The sequence below is a fragment of the Oncorhynchus nerka genome, linkage group LG25 (genome assembly GCF_034236695.1).
Source record: "Oncorhynchus nerka isolate Pitt River linkage group LG25, Oner_Uvic_2.0, whole genome shotgun sequence".
Classification (NCBI taxonomy): Eukaryota; Metazoa; Chordata; class Actinopteri; order Salmoniformes; family Salmonidae; genus Oncorhynchus; species Oncorhynchus nerka.
The window spans coordinates 16710069-16728602 of NC_088420.1; the positions used below are offsets into that span (position 1 = coordinate 16710069).

The following is an 18534-nucleotide window of genomic DNA, read 5'->3' on the forward strand; positions in this document are numbered from 1 at the left end:
AGCAGCTCTCTCATCTTGGGATTTCAATTCTCTCTTCAATGTCCTCTGAAGTGACATTGTGCCTGAGGTGTTTTGACAGAGAAGAGCCTAGTCTCCAGAATTAGCCACTCTATTTTTGCATCTTGTCCTTTTTAAACCCTTTTTTCACATCTTTTTGTGGAAGATGTGTGTGCATGTGTGTTCCCTTCTCTCAGGAGACAAATCTCACGGAGTCCGAGAGATACTCGCATCACAGAACTTGGTGTCGTTAGAAGGAATGAAGCACAGTGTCTACTGGCAACTACAACCATCATACCCTGTCAATGGAACTATACTTCCCCATGGACAAGTGCAGAATTGAATCAGTTGATGATATACCTCATATGTTCATGAGTGCCAAGGAAGGAAATATAAGCCAGGCTGCTCAATTTATATTGTCCTTACGTTTTTTTTTTTTTTTTTTCTGAAGCGGATCAACTTGACTCCTAAGCAGCTTAGTCGAGTACAAGAATTCACTGGCACCTGCTAGTTGGGGAGCGATGCTAAGCTTTCAGCGACTAACAACCCCCCCGGATTATGGGGAAATGATTTACATTTCACAGCACTTAAACACCCCAATAACAATGTTGAGGAGACTTTGAGACATTTCCAGGACAAAAATGAGATTTATCGATGCCTTGGAACATATAGGATTTAAATCCATTTAAAAATCTAATTGGGATGTCTACCGAAGGGGCATGATTTGATATGATTTCTTCTGCCTGCCTTTGACAGCCCTCTGGGAGACGTTTCATGCTCAGCAGTTTCACCATTTAGAAGAAGTGGAGACAGAGAGAGCAAGAGAGAGGGAGTGGTTGCTGTTTCTTAGACGCTACTCCCTTGAGAGAAGGAAGGGAAGAAGGAATAAAGGATGAGAATGTTGTGTACAGTGCCTTTCCCCACCAGGGACATCTCCTAAGAGAACTGGGCAGAGTCTCAGCAGGAACTACTGAAGCTAACGCTAAAGCTTACCACGGTGGGGTCCTGATAAGTCAGGCTGCAGGCAGCGCTACAGACAGCTGTGTGGTTTAGTTGTTTTGTGTCACCTTGAATTCAAACATCACACGCGCTGTGTCTGCAGTCGTTTTTTTATTTTTGTTCACATTGTTTCGTTTTGAAACTTTTTTGGGGAGTACACGCAGTGTGTGACGTATGCAGTCTGCGGGGGCAGTTAACACATCGAGTCATTGTGGTTTGTCTGACAGCTCCAACACTTCCTCACACATACTGAAACACACAGTTGAAGTGTGTGCATGTGTGTTGGTGTGTGTAGCCATCTCCGAGTGTGTCTAAACCAAACTTCATCTTACTCAGACCGAAGGGAGTAGAAAATAATACCGGGAGTGCAACCCAAGAGGAGCTGGAAATACGCCACGGATTGGAGGACAAACAAATGGAGGAAATGAAGAAAGGAGGAGGAGGAATACCAGCCTGGCAGTTCTGAGGAAGAGGGGGAACGAAAGACACACTATCCTCCTCACAATACGCTTGAGAACACCAAGCATCAGAGGGAGAGAGAAATACAACAGGTGTGTTGTTCTGCAGGGCTCCTCCCTCCCTCTCTCCATCACACCCTCCCTTAGGGGTGTGGCTTGTACCTTGAGTGACTGTGAAAGAGGCCAGTCACCCCTCAGGCTCTCTGATAGACCTGTTGACTCTTCTCTTCCTCTCCACTCCTCTCTTCCACCCCTTTACTCTTTTCCACTTCATCCACCTGTGGAATTGACTGCCCTGTGCCAAGATGATGGAAGAGATCTCTATCACGGTGGCGTACGATGCCCACGTCATCAATCAGATCTGTGAGGAGGATATCCTGGCTAGCCTGGTGGCCCTCTCCAAGCCTCCCAAACCTGTGGTAGGTCTGTCCCTCCTCTGTCCTGGCTACTTTGGCAACTCAACTCTGTTCATGCACTATTTTACTGCCTGAGAACGGCTAAAGGAAACACTGCTTTCTTTTTTTCAGTAGCGAGAACTATCCTTCCTGCTGTCTTGTAGATTGTAGCGTGTGCGTTGACACACTGAAATACATTAGTATTCACGTTGTAGTTATAGTTCAGTGGTTGTCAGTGTGTTCTCATGGAAATATTTTCCCCCCCTCCAAACTGTCAGTTTGTTTATATTAAAGATGGATTACTCTTCACCCAGCATGCATGCTTGTGTGTATGTTTGAGGTTGGTCATCGAAGTCAAAACACGACCCAATTTTTACTGAAATGGCTGTTTTGAATCCTTAGGTAAGTGCAGTCATTTCAATATTCCAATTCTTTCAGACAGGTAAGGCAGGCACCATTATGCCACAGAGCTAGCCAATATTCCCCCTGTGCACAGTCTGTCAGGTCTAGTCGAGAACACTGTGCTTGTCTCAGATTCACAACATGCATTTCCTATCAGCTGGGCTCAGTTCTATGGCTACTTCTCACATTAGGTCATCATCACACTTTGAAATTCAAATCAAGAACCATTTTCAACACTCTGAATTGAGTTGCAATGGATTTATTGAATTGCAATTGACCCCAACATTGACATACATGTTTTTTGTTATGTCTATATGAGCGATAATGTGTTCTTTCTTACACGTGGGCACTGTGCATACATACGCACGTGCCTTAACCTCTTGCTTCTACTCGGGACGCTTGCGTCCCAACTAGAGCTCTGGAAATGCAAATGCGCTACGCTAAATGCTAATAGTATTAGTTAAAACTCAAACGTTCATTAAAATACACATGCAGGGTATTGAATTAAAGCTACACTCGTTGTGAATCCAGGCAACAAGTCAGATTTTTAAAATGCTTTTCGGCGAAAGCATGAGAAGCTATTATCTGATAGCATGTAACACCACAAAAGACCCGCAGGGGACGTAAACAAAATAATTAGCATATTCGGCGCTACACAAACCGCACAATAAAATAGAAAACATTCATTACCTTTGACCATCTTCTTTGTTGGCACTCCTAGATGTCCCATAATCACTATTGGGTCTTTTTTTCGATTAAATCGGTCCATATATAGCCTAGATATCGTTCTATGTAGACTGTGTGATAAACGAAAAAAAACAGCGTTTCATAACGTAACGTCATTTTTTAAAATTCAAAAAGTCGACGATAAACTTTCACAAAACACTTCGAAATACTTTTGTAATGCAACTTTAGGTATTAGTAAACGTTAATAAGCAATCAAATTAATCACAAGACGAAGTATATTCTATAGCTGTCCGTCTGGAAAAATGTCCGGCTAGAAACTCAACCAAAATATCCGGTCCTAGACCTGAAGAACTGCGCTGCCTTGCATGTGTTTGACCAAGAAACAAATCGTAGGCAAATGACAAGACTCTAGACACCGTGTGGAAGCTGTAGGTACTGCAACCTCAGCCTCATTAATTGTGGTTCACCTTTATCAATGGGTTCAAGTAGCGCAGCAATATATTTTTCCATTTTCAGTGATCAGTTTTTCCTGCGCTTTCCGATGAAACGCACGTTATGTTATAGCCACAGCCGTGATTTAACCAGTTTTATAAACGTCTGAGTGTTTTCTATCCACACATACTAATCATATGCAAATACTATATTCCTGGCATGAGTAGCAGGGCGCTGAAATGTTGCGCGATTTTTAACAGAATGTTCAAAAAAGTAGAGGGTAGGAGTAACAGGTTAACTGTGTATTGTGTGAGGGTCTAGTATTGAACAGGAATGTATAACATTGTACTGTAATCTCTAACTTTTGTGTGCCTGTGGGTTATAGCTGGCTGTTGTACTAGAAAGTAGTGACTGTACATAGGTTATCACTGGAGAGCTGAGCCTCATGAACACTGGCATATTCTAACAGTGGCTCAAGGTTAGCTTATACTTAGGCTATGTCCCAAATAGAACCCTATTCCTTATATAATGCAATAATTTTGTCCATTAGTACATTACTTAGGTCATAGGGTGCCATTTAGAACTCAGACAGTCTGTTTTGGTTATCATTGCTCTACATGGCCCCCAGCTGTCACTGCCTCCAATATACACTGTACAGTTGAAGTTGGAAGTTTACATACACCTTAGCCAAATACATTTAAACTTAGTTATTCACAATTCCTGACATTTAATCCTAGTAACGATTCCCTGTCTTAGGTCAGTTAGGATCACCATTTTATTTTAAGAATGTGAAATGTCAGAATAATAGTCGAGTGAGTAATTCATTTCAGCTTTTATTTCTTTCATCACATTCCCAGTGGGTCTGAAGATTACATACACTATATTAGTATTTGGTAGCATTGCCTTTACATTGTTTAACTTGGTTCAAACGTTTCGGGTAGCCTTCCACAAGCTTCCCACAATAAGTTGGGTGAATGTTGGCCCATTCCTCCTGACAGAGCTGGTGTAACTGAGTCAGGTTTGTAGGCCTCCTTGCTCGTACACGCTTATCAGTTCTGCCCACAATTTTCTATAGGATTGAGGTCAGGACTTTGTGATGGCCATTCCAATACCTTGACTTTGTTGTCCTTAGGCCATTTTGCCACAACCTTGGAAGTATGCTTGGGGTCATTGTCCATTTGGAAGACCCATTTGTGACCAAGCTTTAACTGATGTCTTGAGATGTTGCTTCAATATATCTACATAATTTCCCTTCCTCACGATGCCATCTATTTTGTGAAGCGCACCAGTCCCTCCTGCAGCAAAGCACCCTCACAACATGATGCTGCCACCCCCGTGCTTCACGATTGGGATGGTGTTCTTTGGCTTGCAAGCCTCCCCCTTTTTCCTCCAAACATAACAATGGTCATTATGGCCAAACAGTTCTATTTTTGTTTCATCAAAAGTACAATCCCCAAAAAAATGTACAATCTTTGACGCCATGTGCAGTTGCAAACCGTAGTCTGTCTTTTTTATGGTGGTTTTGGAGCAGCTGAGCGGCCTTTCATCTTCACAAGATCCTTTACTGTTGTTTTGGGATTGATTTGCACCAAAGTACGTTCATCTCTAGGAGACGGATCACGTCTCCTTCCTGAACGGTATGACGACTGTGTGGTCCCATGGTGTTTATACTTGCGTAATATTGTTTGTACAGATGAACGTGGTCCCTTCAGGCATTTGGAAAATGCTCCTAATGATGAACCAGACTTGTGGAGGTCTATACATTTTTAGCTGATTTCTATTGATTTTCCCGTGATGACAAGAAAAGAGGCACTGAGTTTGAAGGTATGCCATGAAATTCATCTACAGGTACACCTCAAATTGACTCAAATTATGTCAATTACCCTATCAGAAGCTTCTAAAGCCATGACATAATTTTCTGGAATTTTCCAAGCTGTTTCAAGGCGCAGTCGACTTAGTGTATTTAAACTTCTGACCCACTGGAATTGTGATACAGTGAATTATAAGTGAAATAATCTTTCTGTAAACAATTGTTGGAAAAATTCCTTGTGTCATGCACAAAGTAGATGTCCTAACCGACTTGCCAAAACTATAGTTTGTTAATAAGAAATTTGTGGAGTGGTTGAAAAACTTGTTTTAATTACTCCAACCTAAGTGTATGTAAACCTCTGACTTCAACTGTATATACAAAGTATATGGACACACTTTCAAATGAGTGGATTTGGCTATTTCAACCACACCCCGTTGCTGACAGGTGTATAAAATCGTGCACACAGCCGTGCAATCTCCATAGACAAACATTGGCAGTAGAATGGTCTTGAGAATGGTCTCATTGGATGCCACCTTTCCAAATTTTCTTCCCTGCTAGAGCTTCCCCAGTCAACTGTAAGTGCTGTTATTGTGAATTGGAAACGTCTAGGAGCAACAAAGGCTCAGCTGCGCAGTGGTAGGTCACACAAGCTCATAGAATGGGACCGCCGAGTGCGGAAGCGCATAGTACTTAAAAATCGTCTGTCCTCGGGTTGCAACACTCTCACTACCGTGTTCCAAGCTGCCTCTGGAAGCGTTGTCAGCACAAGAACTGTTTGTCGGGAGCTTCCTGAAATGGGTTTCCATGGCCGAGCAGCCACACACAAGCCTAAGATCACCATGTGCAATGCCAAGCATCGGCTGGAGTGCTGTAAAGCTCGGACTTTGGAGCAGTGGGAATGTGTTCTCTGGAGTGATGAATCACGCTTCACCATCTGGCAGTCCGACAGACGAATCTGGTTTGGCGGATGTCGGGAGAACACTACCTGCCCCAATGCATAGTGTCAACTGTAAAGTTTGGTGGCGGAGGAATAATGGTCTGGGGCTGTTTTCATGGTTCGGGCTAGGCCCCTTAGTTCCGGTGAAGGGAAATTTTTACGCTACAGCATACAATGACATTGTAGACGATTCGGTGCTTCCGACTTTGTGCTTGTCTCACACACAGTTTGGGGAAGGCCCTTTCCAGTTTCAGCATGACAATGCCCCCGAACACAAAGGAATACAGAAATAGTTTGTTGAGATCGGTGCCCATGATTAATTAATGCCCATGATTTTGGAATGAGATGTTCGAGGAGCAGGTGTCCACATACTTTTAACTTTGGTAATATATCTTGTATGGCATATTTTAGATTTGGGATATATCAACGGCATATTTTAGCATAAGAAATATAATTTCATATGTTTAAGCATTGGAAATACATTTTGTATGGCTCATGGATAAATGGCTAGATAGGAAGCTACTTCAGAGATGGCGAAATTAGTGTGGATAATGTTGAAATGATCATTGGTTTTAGTGCGACATTAGAGGGCTATCATTAGCTGTGTTTTATGGGCCTGTTAATAGTCATAAAGGGGAATGCTGATGGCCTATATCAACTGCAATGGAAAAAGTGAGGGTGAAATAGTGTCATCTTCTGCCACTTTCAAGGCTGTCTGTGGTCAGATATGACTGAATGTGCGAGGGGAAGAATGAGTGTGTTGGGGGAAAAAGAGGACGGGGGCGAGTGGGGTCGAGGGGGAAACCTTGTGCCTTCTTTTCCAGAAGGTTCCATATTATGTTGTCATCTGAAATCAAAACTGTAGGGGTGTATGGAAGCTTTGTGTGGTTTTGTTTTTTGGCTCTTTCTCTGCAGGTCAATTTTGCAAGTCACTTCACACCTTCGAGAGACGGTTGGGCTACTCATCAGCTCTCGCTCTCTCTCTCGCTATCTCTCGCTCTCTCACACACACATGGACAAGCTTCTATGGCATATTCTTTTTCAGGTGAAAGCTCTTTCATCAGCAGTATTTCTTTCTCTCTATTTCTCAAGTTCTCTCTTTCTCCTTTTCATATTGTTTTCAGATAATGGCTCCTAGGGCGGTGACAATACCATAGCAAAAATGAAAACATCAGGCAGACCTTAAAATCCTGCAGTATGTAACATTGTGTTCTGTAGCTTGGAAAATAAATATATGTGACTCTTGATGACAACATTATGATGTTTGTTTTCAATATTCAGGGTGTTTTCCTAAATAACTCAAATCTGCTTCCTTTTTTTGGTTTACTTGCCATGATACTAACGGGTGTTGCGATACTGGTATAATGCCGGCCCTAATGGCTCCCTTCTCTCTACCCTTCTCCCCTCTCCTCCCAGAGCTTGTGTTGGTATCTTTCCAGGGCGTCACACACTTAAACACACACTTGTGTTCAGTGGTCAGGAACAGAAGGACCGAGGGGGATGGAGGGTCCTTTCGTAAAGTTCCTGTTGTTCACTGGGTACAACCAAGGCCAGTGGAGCATAAACAATGCTGATAGGCTATCTTATCAACCACACATATCTATTAGCCCTTTACAAGTTACAAAATACAGCATGGAACAGGTTTGACTGCTTCTTGAACTGTTTATGAATTCCTGTCTGTAATAATATATTACATCAGGACTGGTAAGTTCATGGTGTCCATATATGTTCTAAGACACTGGGCCTAGCATGCTATCAGGCTGAGAACAAACGACATGGGCAGATGGCTTGCTAACAATGGAGTATCTGTATTGTGGGTAATTGATAACCTAGGGGAGGTATATTTGCCACCCCGGTCACACAGGGTAAGGGTCAGGTGTACATTATTCATGGCTAAGTAGGCTAGTGAAGAAAGAAGGTAATGTCCAGGCAACAGGCTGTTTAGTATCCTCATTATAAACCCAGTGCAATATGTCTTCTTTATAAACCCAGTGCAATATGTCTTCTTTATAAACCCAGTGCAATATGTCTTCTTTATAAACCCAGTGCAATATGTCTTCTTTATAAACCCAGTGCAATATGTCCTCTTTATAAACCCAGTGCAATATGTCTTCTTTATAAACCCAGTGCAATATGTCTTCTTTATAAACCCAGTGCAATATGTCCTCGTTATAAACCCAGTACAATATGTCCTCGTTATAAACCCAGTGCAATATGTCTTCTTTATAAACCCAGTACAATATGTCCTCGTTATAAACCCAGTACAGTATGTCCTCTTTATAAACCCAGTACAATATGTCCTCTTTATAAACCTACAGTAAGTAGTACAAAATGCATATTTTTACTCCATTCCATGCAGGAAATATACAACATTGGCCTCATGACACAAGGCAATAACAGAGCAACTTGTCACAAACCAGTGTTTTCATCCCAACCACCACCTATTGTGTGACTGTACCCTTGAGAGCCTCTTGACGACTCCAGTCACTGTATAACTATGGCACACAGGCAAACCCACCCATACTCTCTCTTTCTGTCTCTCTCATCTCTCTCTCAATCTCCTCTTTCTCAGGCTCTCATCTCGCTTTATCTCCTGTCCCTTTCTCTAAATTACATTTCAATTTAAGGGGCTTTATTGGCATGAGAAACATATGTTTACATTGCCAAAGCAAGTAAAATAGATAATAAACGAAAATGAAAAACTTTTTTTACAGTAAACATTACACTCAAAAAAATTCCCAAAAACATTTAAAATGTCTTATGTGCAAATAGTTAAAGTACAAAAGGGAAAATATATATGGGTTGTATTTACAAAGGTGTTTGTTCTTCACTGGTTGCACTTTTCTTGTGGCAACAGGTCACAAATCTTTCTGCTGTGATGGCACACTGTGTTATTTCACCCAGTAGATATGGGAGTTTATCAAAATGGAGTTTGTTTTGGAATTCTTTGTGGGTCTGTGTAATCTGAGGGAAATATGTGTCTCTAATATGGTCATACATTGGGCAGGAGATTAGGAAGTGCAGCTCAGTTTCCACCTCCACCTTGTGGGCGTGTGCACATAGACTGTCTTTTCTATGCTCACAGAGTCTGTAGTTTGGGCCAGTCACAGTGGTCAGGTATTCTGCCACTGTGTACTCTCTGTTTACGGCCAAATAGCATTCTAGTTTGCTCTGTTTTTTTATTAATTACTTGACACATTGTAAAAATATATATTTTTGTTTTCTCATTATTTGGATTGGTGAATTATGTTGCTGTCCTGGGGCTCTGTAGGGTCTGTTTGTGTTTGTGAACAGAGCCCCAGTACCAGCTTGCTTAAGGGACTCTTCTCCAGGTTCATCTCTCTGTAGGTGATGGCTTTGTTATGGAAGGTTTGGGAATCGCTTCCTTTTAGGTGGTTGTAGAATTTAACGGCTCTCTTCTGGATTTTGATCATTAGCGTGTACCGACCTAATTCTGCTCTGCAGAATTGCATTATTTGGTGTTTTACATTGTATACTGAGGATATTTTTGCAGATTTCTAAATGCAGAGTCTCAATTTGGTGTTTGTTCCATTTTGTGAATTCTTGGTTGGTGAGCGGCCCCCAGACCTCACAACCATAAAGGGCAATGGGTTCTATAACTGATTCAAGTATTTTTAGCCAGATCCTAATTGGTATGTTCATTTTGATGGCATAAAGGCCCTTCTTGCCTTGTCTCTCAGATTGTTAATGGCTTTGTGGAAGTTACCTGTGTCGTGTCTTTGGCTATGCCGGATTAAGTAATATGACATGCTATTCTATAAAATACTTTCTCTGTAATTAATATTACCTGATTGAGCTTATCATGTAAATGTAATTAACTAGAAAGTCAGGGCACCACAAAATAATATTTATAGAGTTATCTTCCGAATAAACTCTTAAAGACCTAGCAATATTTTACATCAATAGCAGTCAATATTAATTGTCACCTTATTTCAGTCTCATCTGAAAGTGATAAATTCTTGGTTATCTTCACGAACCCTGGCTAACAAGTTGAACCAGCAATACAAAATTGGGTTTAAATATTTATTTACTAAATACCTAATTAATCAAACAGAATTACATATACACAGAATGAATCATACCTTGATTACAAATTATGTCAGAAAGGAAAACTTCCCTAGCGGACGGAACAGATATGACAGCCGGTTACACAAAGAAAAGGGGAGTTGGGTTTGAGTGAAAGAGCTGGAAGACTGAAGAACAAATCGAGAAGCGATGTCTCTATCGTAAATACAGGATCTTATGCATTCTAAATGACCGCCCATTTGGAAAAGGAAAATCCAATTAATATTTACTCTGAGCTGCGCTTCAATAGGTTGGTTGTAGATGCTGGTCTTATTGGCCAACAGATCTTCCTGTCCTCTGAAGAAAGTATCTGGTGGTAAATTGGCTTTCAAGGCTTTATATAGGAAGGGAGAGGAGGGCGTGTTTCATAGTTTATAACCAATGTCTCTTCACGTGGGCGGGCCACTGAGTCAGGCCTAATTCACTCATGAAAACCCAATTCTCACATCTTAAATGCTAAAATCACATTTCATCACAAATAATTTCATATTCAAACACTTAAATTGCACAACAATTCCATGTGAATCTGATAACTATAATGTGTAGACTTTCCGCTGTACCGTTTATGTCATCCATCATTGATGAGAATGTCTCAGATGACAACCGAACTGACATCATATTGTGTGCTCTAGAGCAATGGTGTCTAGATAGAATTTGTATTTGTGGTCCTGGCAACTGGAAATTTTTTGGCACACCATTATTTTTGTCTTACTGAGATTTATTGTCAGGGCCCAGGTCTGACAGAATCTGTGCAGACTATCTAGGTGCTGCTGTAGGCCCTCCTTTGTTGGGGACAGAAGCTCCAGATCTTCAGCAAATGGAGAATTGACGAAAGATTCTAGTAGGGTGAGACCGGATGCTGCAGACTGTTCTAGTGCCCTCGCCAATTCATTGATATATATGTTGAAGAGGGTGGGGCTTAAGCTGCATCCCTTTCTCACCCCACAGCCCTGTAGAAATAATGTTTAACCGCATACTTGTTTGTGAATATGGATTTTATAATGTCGTATGTTTTTCCCCCAACACCACTTTCCATCAATTTGTATAGCAGAACCTCATGCCAAATTGAGTCAAAAGCTTTTTTGAAATCAACAAAGCATGAGAAGACTTGGCCTTTGTTTTGGTTTGTTTATTTGTCTATTAAGGTGTGCAGGGTGAATACGTGGTCTGTTGTACGATAATTTGGTAAAAAGCCCATTTGACATCTGCTTACTACATTGTTTTCACTGAGGAAATGTATGAGTCTGTTAATGATAATGCAGAGGATTTTCCCAAGTTTGCTGTTGACGCATATCCCACGGTAGTTATTGGGGTCAAATTTGTGTCCCACTTTTGTGGATTGGGGTGATCAGTCCTTGGTTCCAAATATTGGGGAATATGCCAGTGCTGAGGATGATGTTAAAGAGTTTAAGTACAGCCAATTGGAATTTGTGGTCTGTATATTTGATAATTTCATTAAGGATACCATCAACACCACATGCCTTTTTGGGTTGGAGGGTTTGTATATTTTGTCCTGTAGTTCATTCAATGTAATTGGAGAATTCAGTGGGTTCTGGTAGTCTTTAATAGTTGATTCTAAGATTTGTATTTGATCCTGTATATGTTTTTGCTGTTCTTTGTTATAGGGACAAAAAGTATGGATAAACCACTTCTTCAATCATCTCCATTTTGGATAGATAACTCTTTGTGCTGTTTGTGTAGTGTTTTCCAATGTTCCCAGAAGTGGTTAGAGTCTATGCTTTCTTCAGTTACATTGAGCTGATTTCTGACATGCTGTTCCTTCTTTTTCCGTAGTGTATTTCTGTGTTGTTTGAGTGATTCTCCATAGTGAAGGCCTAGGCTCAGGTTTTCAGGGTCTCTGTTTTTGCTTGGATGGGTTTCTGAATTTCTTTCTTAGGTTTTTGCATTCTTCATCAAACCATTTGTCATTGTTAATTTTCTTAGGTTGTCTGCTTGAAATTCTTAGCTTTGATAGGGAAGCTGAGAGGTCAAATATACTGTACAAGTTTATACCTTCACTATTACAGTGAAATGCTTTTTCCAGAAAGTTGTCTAAAAGGGATTTAATTTGTTTTGGTTGGTTTCCACACTACTTTTCTTCCATCTATAGCATTTCTTAATATTACTCATCTCCTTTGGCTTTGATGCCTCATGATTTGAGTATTGCTCTGCTCAAGTAGACTGTGATTTTGCTGTGATCTGATAGGGGTGTCAGTGGGCTTAATGCTCTGAGAGCCTCTGGGTTGAGGTCAGTGATAAAGCAGTCTACAGTACTACTGCCAAGAGATGCGCGCTATAGGTGTACCTACCGTAGAAGTCCCCTCGAAGCCTACCATTGACTATGTACATACCCAGTGTGCGACAGAGCTGCAGGATTTGTGACCTGTTTTTGTTGGTTATGTTGTCGTAGTTTGTATTATTATTATTTTTTTTAAACCTTTATTTAACTAGGCAAGTCAGTTAAGAACAAATTCTTAGTTACAATGACAGCCTACCCCGGCCAAATTCGGACAACGCTGGGCCAATTGTGCACTGCCCTATGGGACTCCCAATCACGGCTGGTTGTGATAGTCTGGTTGTGCATATGGGGGAGGGAATGCTGTCACCTCCAGGTAGGTGTTTGTACCCCTGTGTGCTGAGTGTGTCAGGTTCTTGTTCAGTTCTGGCATTTAGATCACCACAGACTAGTTCATGTCCCTGGGCCTGGAAATGATTGATTTCCCCTTCCAGAATGGAAAAGCTGTCTTCATTAAATTATAGGGATCCTAGTGGGGGGATATAGGTAGCACACCGGAGGACATCTTTCTCTGTTGTGATCATTTCCTTTCAAATTTCTAGCCAAATGTAAAATGTTCCTGTTTTGATTAATTTAATAGTGAGTTAGGTCTGCTCTATACCAAATTAGCATACCCCCTGAGTCCCTTCCCTGTGTCACACCTGGTAGTTTGGTGGACGGGACTACCAGCTCTCTCTCTCTCTCTCTCTCTCTCTCTCTCTTTCTCTTTCTCTTTCTCTCTCTTTCTCAGCCAGTGAATTCCTATCTCCCTCTCTTCCGTCTCTGCTCTTGCTCTTCTTTCCCCTTCTGTCTTCTTCAAACAATGAGCTCCCATTTACCCCCCTCTCCCTCCTTCTCTCATTCAATTTAAGGGCTTTATTGGCATGGAAAACATATGTTAACATTGCCAAAGCAAGTGAAGTAGATAAAATACAAAAGTGAAATAAACAATAAAATTGAACAGTGAACATTACACTCACAGAAGTTCCAAAAGAATAAAGACATTACAAATGTCATACTATGTGTATATATACAGTGTTGTAACGATGTGCAAATGGTTCAAGTACAAGAGAGAAAATAAATTAACATAAATATGGGTTGTATTTACAATGGTGTTTGTTCTTCACTGGCTGCCCTGTTCTTGTGGCAACAGGTCACACATATCTCTGCTGTGATGGCACACTGTGGTATTTCACCCTCTCGTCTGTGAGCTTTTATCTCTGGTGGAATCAGCCAGTGAGCTGATACCCCCCCCCCCTCTCTCTCATAGGGGCCTCTGGTGGCTGGATCCATTAACAAAGCCCCACCCCTCTGTGGCTTGTTTTGCCCCAGACAAACCTGTAAACCACATCCTAGCAGCAGGTGCCATGGCAACGCCAAGGGCTGAGCCACCCTAGGATACCATTTCCTTAGGCACAGACCTGGCTGGCATAGAGAGCCTTGACTAAATGTGTTGTCATGTTTTGAAGTGTTAAAAAACACTGGTGTTATCTTGGTAGTTCTGACTTTCGGCTTTTTGAAGAGGTTTCTTCATGAAACTTGTACTGCCTGTTGTTCAGCTCCTGCTGTGTTTATTGTGCTGGGAAAATGAGGGTAGAGTGGTTAGCTGGAATGTAAATCAACAGGTGAACATGATGTAAACTACTCTGCACAGAGTTAGTCGGGTTTTGAGGTGTGTCTTTGGGGGATGTGTGATGTCACTGCTCTCAGGAGAGACAGACGGCAGCCATTTTGTGCCAAGGCTAAAGGCATGTAACAGTTAATACATTTCTCTAGTAAAAGCAATAGTGAATAGTTAAGTGTACATTGATGCAGCTCTAAGAGGAGTGTTTATACTGTTCTGTTTCTGTTCCATCGGTCGGGTGATGAAAGTGATAAGATATGCTGTGGAAACCCTAGTTTTGCCTTCAGTTAGAAGGTTGCTACATTGCCAGCTCACCGGGATCTCAGTAAACTGAGCTTTGCATTACATCCATTTGGAGAAACAGAACTGGCTGAATGTTTTAGTCCTGTTTGTCTCCCCATTGCCATCTAGTGGTTTAGAAGCTCTTTCACACTAGAAGGCAAGCTGCTGTAATTTATGGTAAGATAGATCCCACATGGCTGTGGTTGCACCTTTTAAGAAAATTCCATCCAACAACACTCACTCAGCTGTCCTCCTGTCACCCCTCCAGGTTCCCACCAAGAAGCTGAAGAAGTTTGAGAAGGAGTACCAGACCCTGAGAGAGAGCCAGCTGCAGCAGGAGGACCCCATTGACCGCTACCAGGTAAGAAACAGACTACCCACAATCGTGTCTTACCCACTGCTCTTGAATCAGATTACTCTACCCCCAATCTGGCAGATGACACAATATCTGACCCTTTATCAGTGGTTAGGGGCCTCACTTCTACTTAATCCCCATTGAGCCACTAAATTTCCATAGCTAGAGTTACTTAGGCAGGCCCCCTCACTGCGCTTGTATACCTCAAGAATTGGATCTCTGAAAATGGGTTGTTTGTAAATATAGATGATACTTGGGGCGGCAGATAGCCTAGTGGTTAGAGCATTGGACTTGTAACCGAAAGGTTGCTAGATCGAATCCCCAAGCTCACAAGGTTAAAAAAAAAGATGTTCTTCTGCCCCTGAACAAGGCAGTTAACCCACTGTTCCTAGGCCGTCATTGAAAATAAGAATTTGTTCTTGACCATGCCAGGCCCCTCCCTCCAGTCTCTGCTCAGGTCTTGTAGACAACACCAGGCCCCTCCCTCTAGTCTTGTAGACTATGCCAGGCACACACACTCAGTGAAGAGAAAGGGGTAGAGCATTTTTGTAATGAGTGAAAGATATGGAAGAGGAAAGAACTTTCCCCTCCTGACTATTGGAATTATTCATAGGGATGATTGGTAATAATGTAATCCAATACAATCCTAACCTAATCCTGTTAGTCTCAGATATCCCTGACCTTGGAGCTACAGTACGTATTCCTTCAGCTTTTCTCTGACTTTTCTAAATGGGGGGTAAAAAATGTTCTGAGCAGGGTTCTCTTCAGACAGACAACTCTCCCACCAAGTTTGAGTAGGCAGGGCTTAAAATACTCAGGAAAAATATTCCCCTCTGAAACAGAGACGTACCAAATGCACACACAGGTAGCCAGGCAATACAGGGAAGAATGACTGACCCACTTGAGATGAACACATCCTCATGAATAATTATGCCACATAAATCATATACATTTTCATTATGTTATAACCTTTCTACACTAAAAGGAGGGACATATTAGATGACTGCAACCTGAAAAACGTTACTATCTTCAAGTGACTAGTAGTTAGTTACCGAGCGTTGTTCAGCCCATAGTAACTTAGACATCTGGCTAGTAGATTTACCTTGCTCGCTAGCCATTAGTAATGGGCTCGCTAATCAAATGTACGTTTTGGTTATGAGTTAGCTAGTGAGCTAGCTCTAATTTACTAATGTAAAGAAAACAGAGCATGTACAAAAATCACTTTATTTTATAGGATGATATAGCTTAATGGTGCACGAAGCAGACACGGTATGCCTTTAAGTTGAGTGGAGATGTACATATTTTTGTCCTTCTGTTCCTTGGTACAGTGGAACAATTCTTGTTGGGCCGCTGCCGCATGATTCCGGATAGCGGACATCCTGTAAACAGTGAACGGGCATGTAGATGTCTATGGGACCGTTTCAGACTGGATCTGACATTTTGAAATATCTTTCTTATTAATAACTGAATTTGCATATTATACCAACCCCACAACCTCCATCCTCATAATCTGCATAACTCCCTGATTTGGCTCTAACCTTCACAAACCAGGTGTGCAAACAGTGGTGCCAGTGAGTGGTTCGATTGTGGTTAGTCGGCTGTGCAGCCTCAACCCAGTATGCGCGCACAACGCCTTCGGGTATGAAATTGAAAATGTAAATTTGAGTTGGGAATATGTATTATAGAGACTTTTTGCACATTGGCAAGGTGTCACTGAGATGTTGATCCTTGGCCTACATATGCCAATGTAGAACCTAGGCTGATGTCGCGGCAACGTTTTGCCAATGAGCAAATTCTCTTTAAGACATATTCCTGATGCATTCGGTGTCCATCGAGCCATCGAGATGTGCTTCATCAGGGAAAGATGTCCTAGAAAATAATGCATTGTATGCTGGTTTTCAAGCATTCCCTCTAATCAAAGATCAATTTATTTAGACCTGTGGATCCAGGTGTTTGTGCAGTCAGTGCCATAAATAAATAAAGTGCCAGGGAAAAGCCAGTCTCACTCTTTCTTACCCTGTCTCAAATCAAATCAATCAAATACAACACCTTAAAGTGAAATGCTTACTTCCGAGCCCCTAACCGACACTGCAGTTAAAAAAATACAGATAAGAATAAGAGATGAGAGTAACAAGTAAAAGAGCAGCAGTAAAAATATATATATATATATATATACACACACACAGGGGGGTACCGGTACAGAGTCAATGTGCAGGGGTACCGGTTAGTTGAGGTACTATGTACGTGTAGGTAGAGTTAATTAAAGTGACTATGCATAGATGATAACAGAGAGTGGCAGTGGTGTTGGGGGGGTGGGGTCAATCCTTTGGGTCTTTGTAGGAGCATTCATTTGAGTGGCGACCGGCTGACTTGGGTCTCTCTGAGCTTTCATTGTCTGTCATCATCCACATCACTGTGGCTGTAGATGAACTGTCACAGCACCGTCTTGAATGCTGCCTTGTTCATCTTCAATGCCTCCTACAGCAGAAGAAATGGAGAAGAGAAGATTGAGGGAGACATTAGAATGTACATGTGCTGGGGGCCATGATGCCTATGCTAAAAGGCAAGTAGGTGGGCATCGCCATGGCACCTCCAGGGACCTCAGCTGCTGTGTATGTGGGCAACTTTTGTGAAGGTGTGGTATGGTTACTATCGGCTTAGCTAGGCTGCAGGCCTATGAAGGCAGTGCACACTAGTGCGTCAACTGACTGCGACAGTTGAACTTTAGGTGAGGAAGAATGTTTTAGTCCTACCGGAGTTACTCCTTTAATCTATACTGAACAAATATGTAAACGTAACATGCAAAATGTTTGTCCCATGTTTCATGAGCTGAATAAAATATCCCAGAAATGTTTCATAGGCACAAAAAGCTTATTTCTCTCAAATGTGGTGCAAACATTTGTTTACATCCCTGTTAATGAGCATTTCTCGTTAGCCAAGATAATTCATCCACCTGACAGGTGACATATCAATAAGCTGATTAAACAGCATGATCATCATAACACCATGTGCTGGGGACAATAAAAGACCACTCTAAAAGGTGCAGTTTTGTTACACAACACAATTCCATAGATGTCACAAGTTTTGAGGGAGCATGCATGTGGCATGCTGACTGCAGGAATGTCCACCAGAGCAGGTTTGGGACGTGTACGTCAGCGCATTCCAGTTCCCGCCAAAATCCATCAACATTGCACAGCCATTTAAGTGGTGTGTGTACAACATTCCACAGGCCACAATCAACAGCCTGATCAACTCTATGCGAAGGAGATGTGTCGTGCTGCATGAGGAAAATGGTGATCACACCAGATATTCACTACTTTTTAACCTCTTAAAAATGCTATCTGTGACCATCAGATGCATAACTGTATTGCCAGTCATTGTGAAATCCATAGATTACGGTCTAAAGATTTCTTTATGTGAGCTGTAACTCAGTAAATCTTTGAAATTGTTACATGTTACATTTCTTTTTGTTTGGGGTTGTATTTTCTGGTTTGGGGTTGTTCAAGATGATTAGTGATACCCCCTGTAAATACTGTTTTCTATAGTATTCTACATTTTCTATACTACTCATTCACTTAATGTTTACATATCTTGCATTACTCATCTCATATGTATATACTGTATTCTATTCTACTGTATATGTATTATACTATTCTACTGTATCTTAGTCCGTTCCGCTCTGACATCGCTCGTCCATATGTATATAGTCTTAATTCATTCCTACTTAGATTTGTGTGTATTGGGTATATGTTGTGTAATTTGTTAGATATTACTGCGCTGTTGGAGCTAGAAACA

General features: G+C 41.6%; 1 protein-coding gene across 1 annotated transcript in view; it reads left to right on the forward strand.

Annotated features, from left to right (window-relative positions):
- LOC115109083 (rab GTPase-activating protein 1-like) overlaps positions 1-18534 on the forward strand; it is a 159488-nt gene that overhangs the window by 131245 nt on the left and 9709 nt on the right. Inside the window, 1 exon segment of the mRNA XM_029633663.2 lies at positions 14653-14745. Coding sequence (XP_029489523.1) covers positions 14653-14745 — 93 coding nt within the window.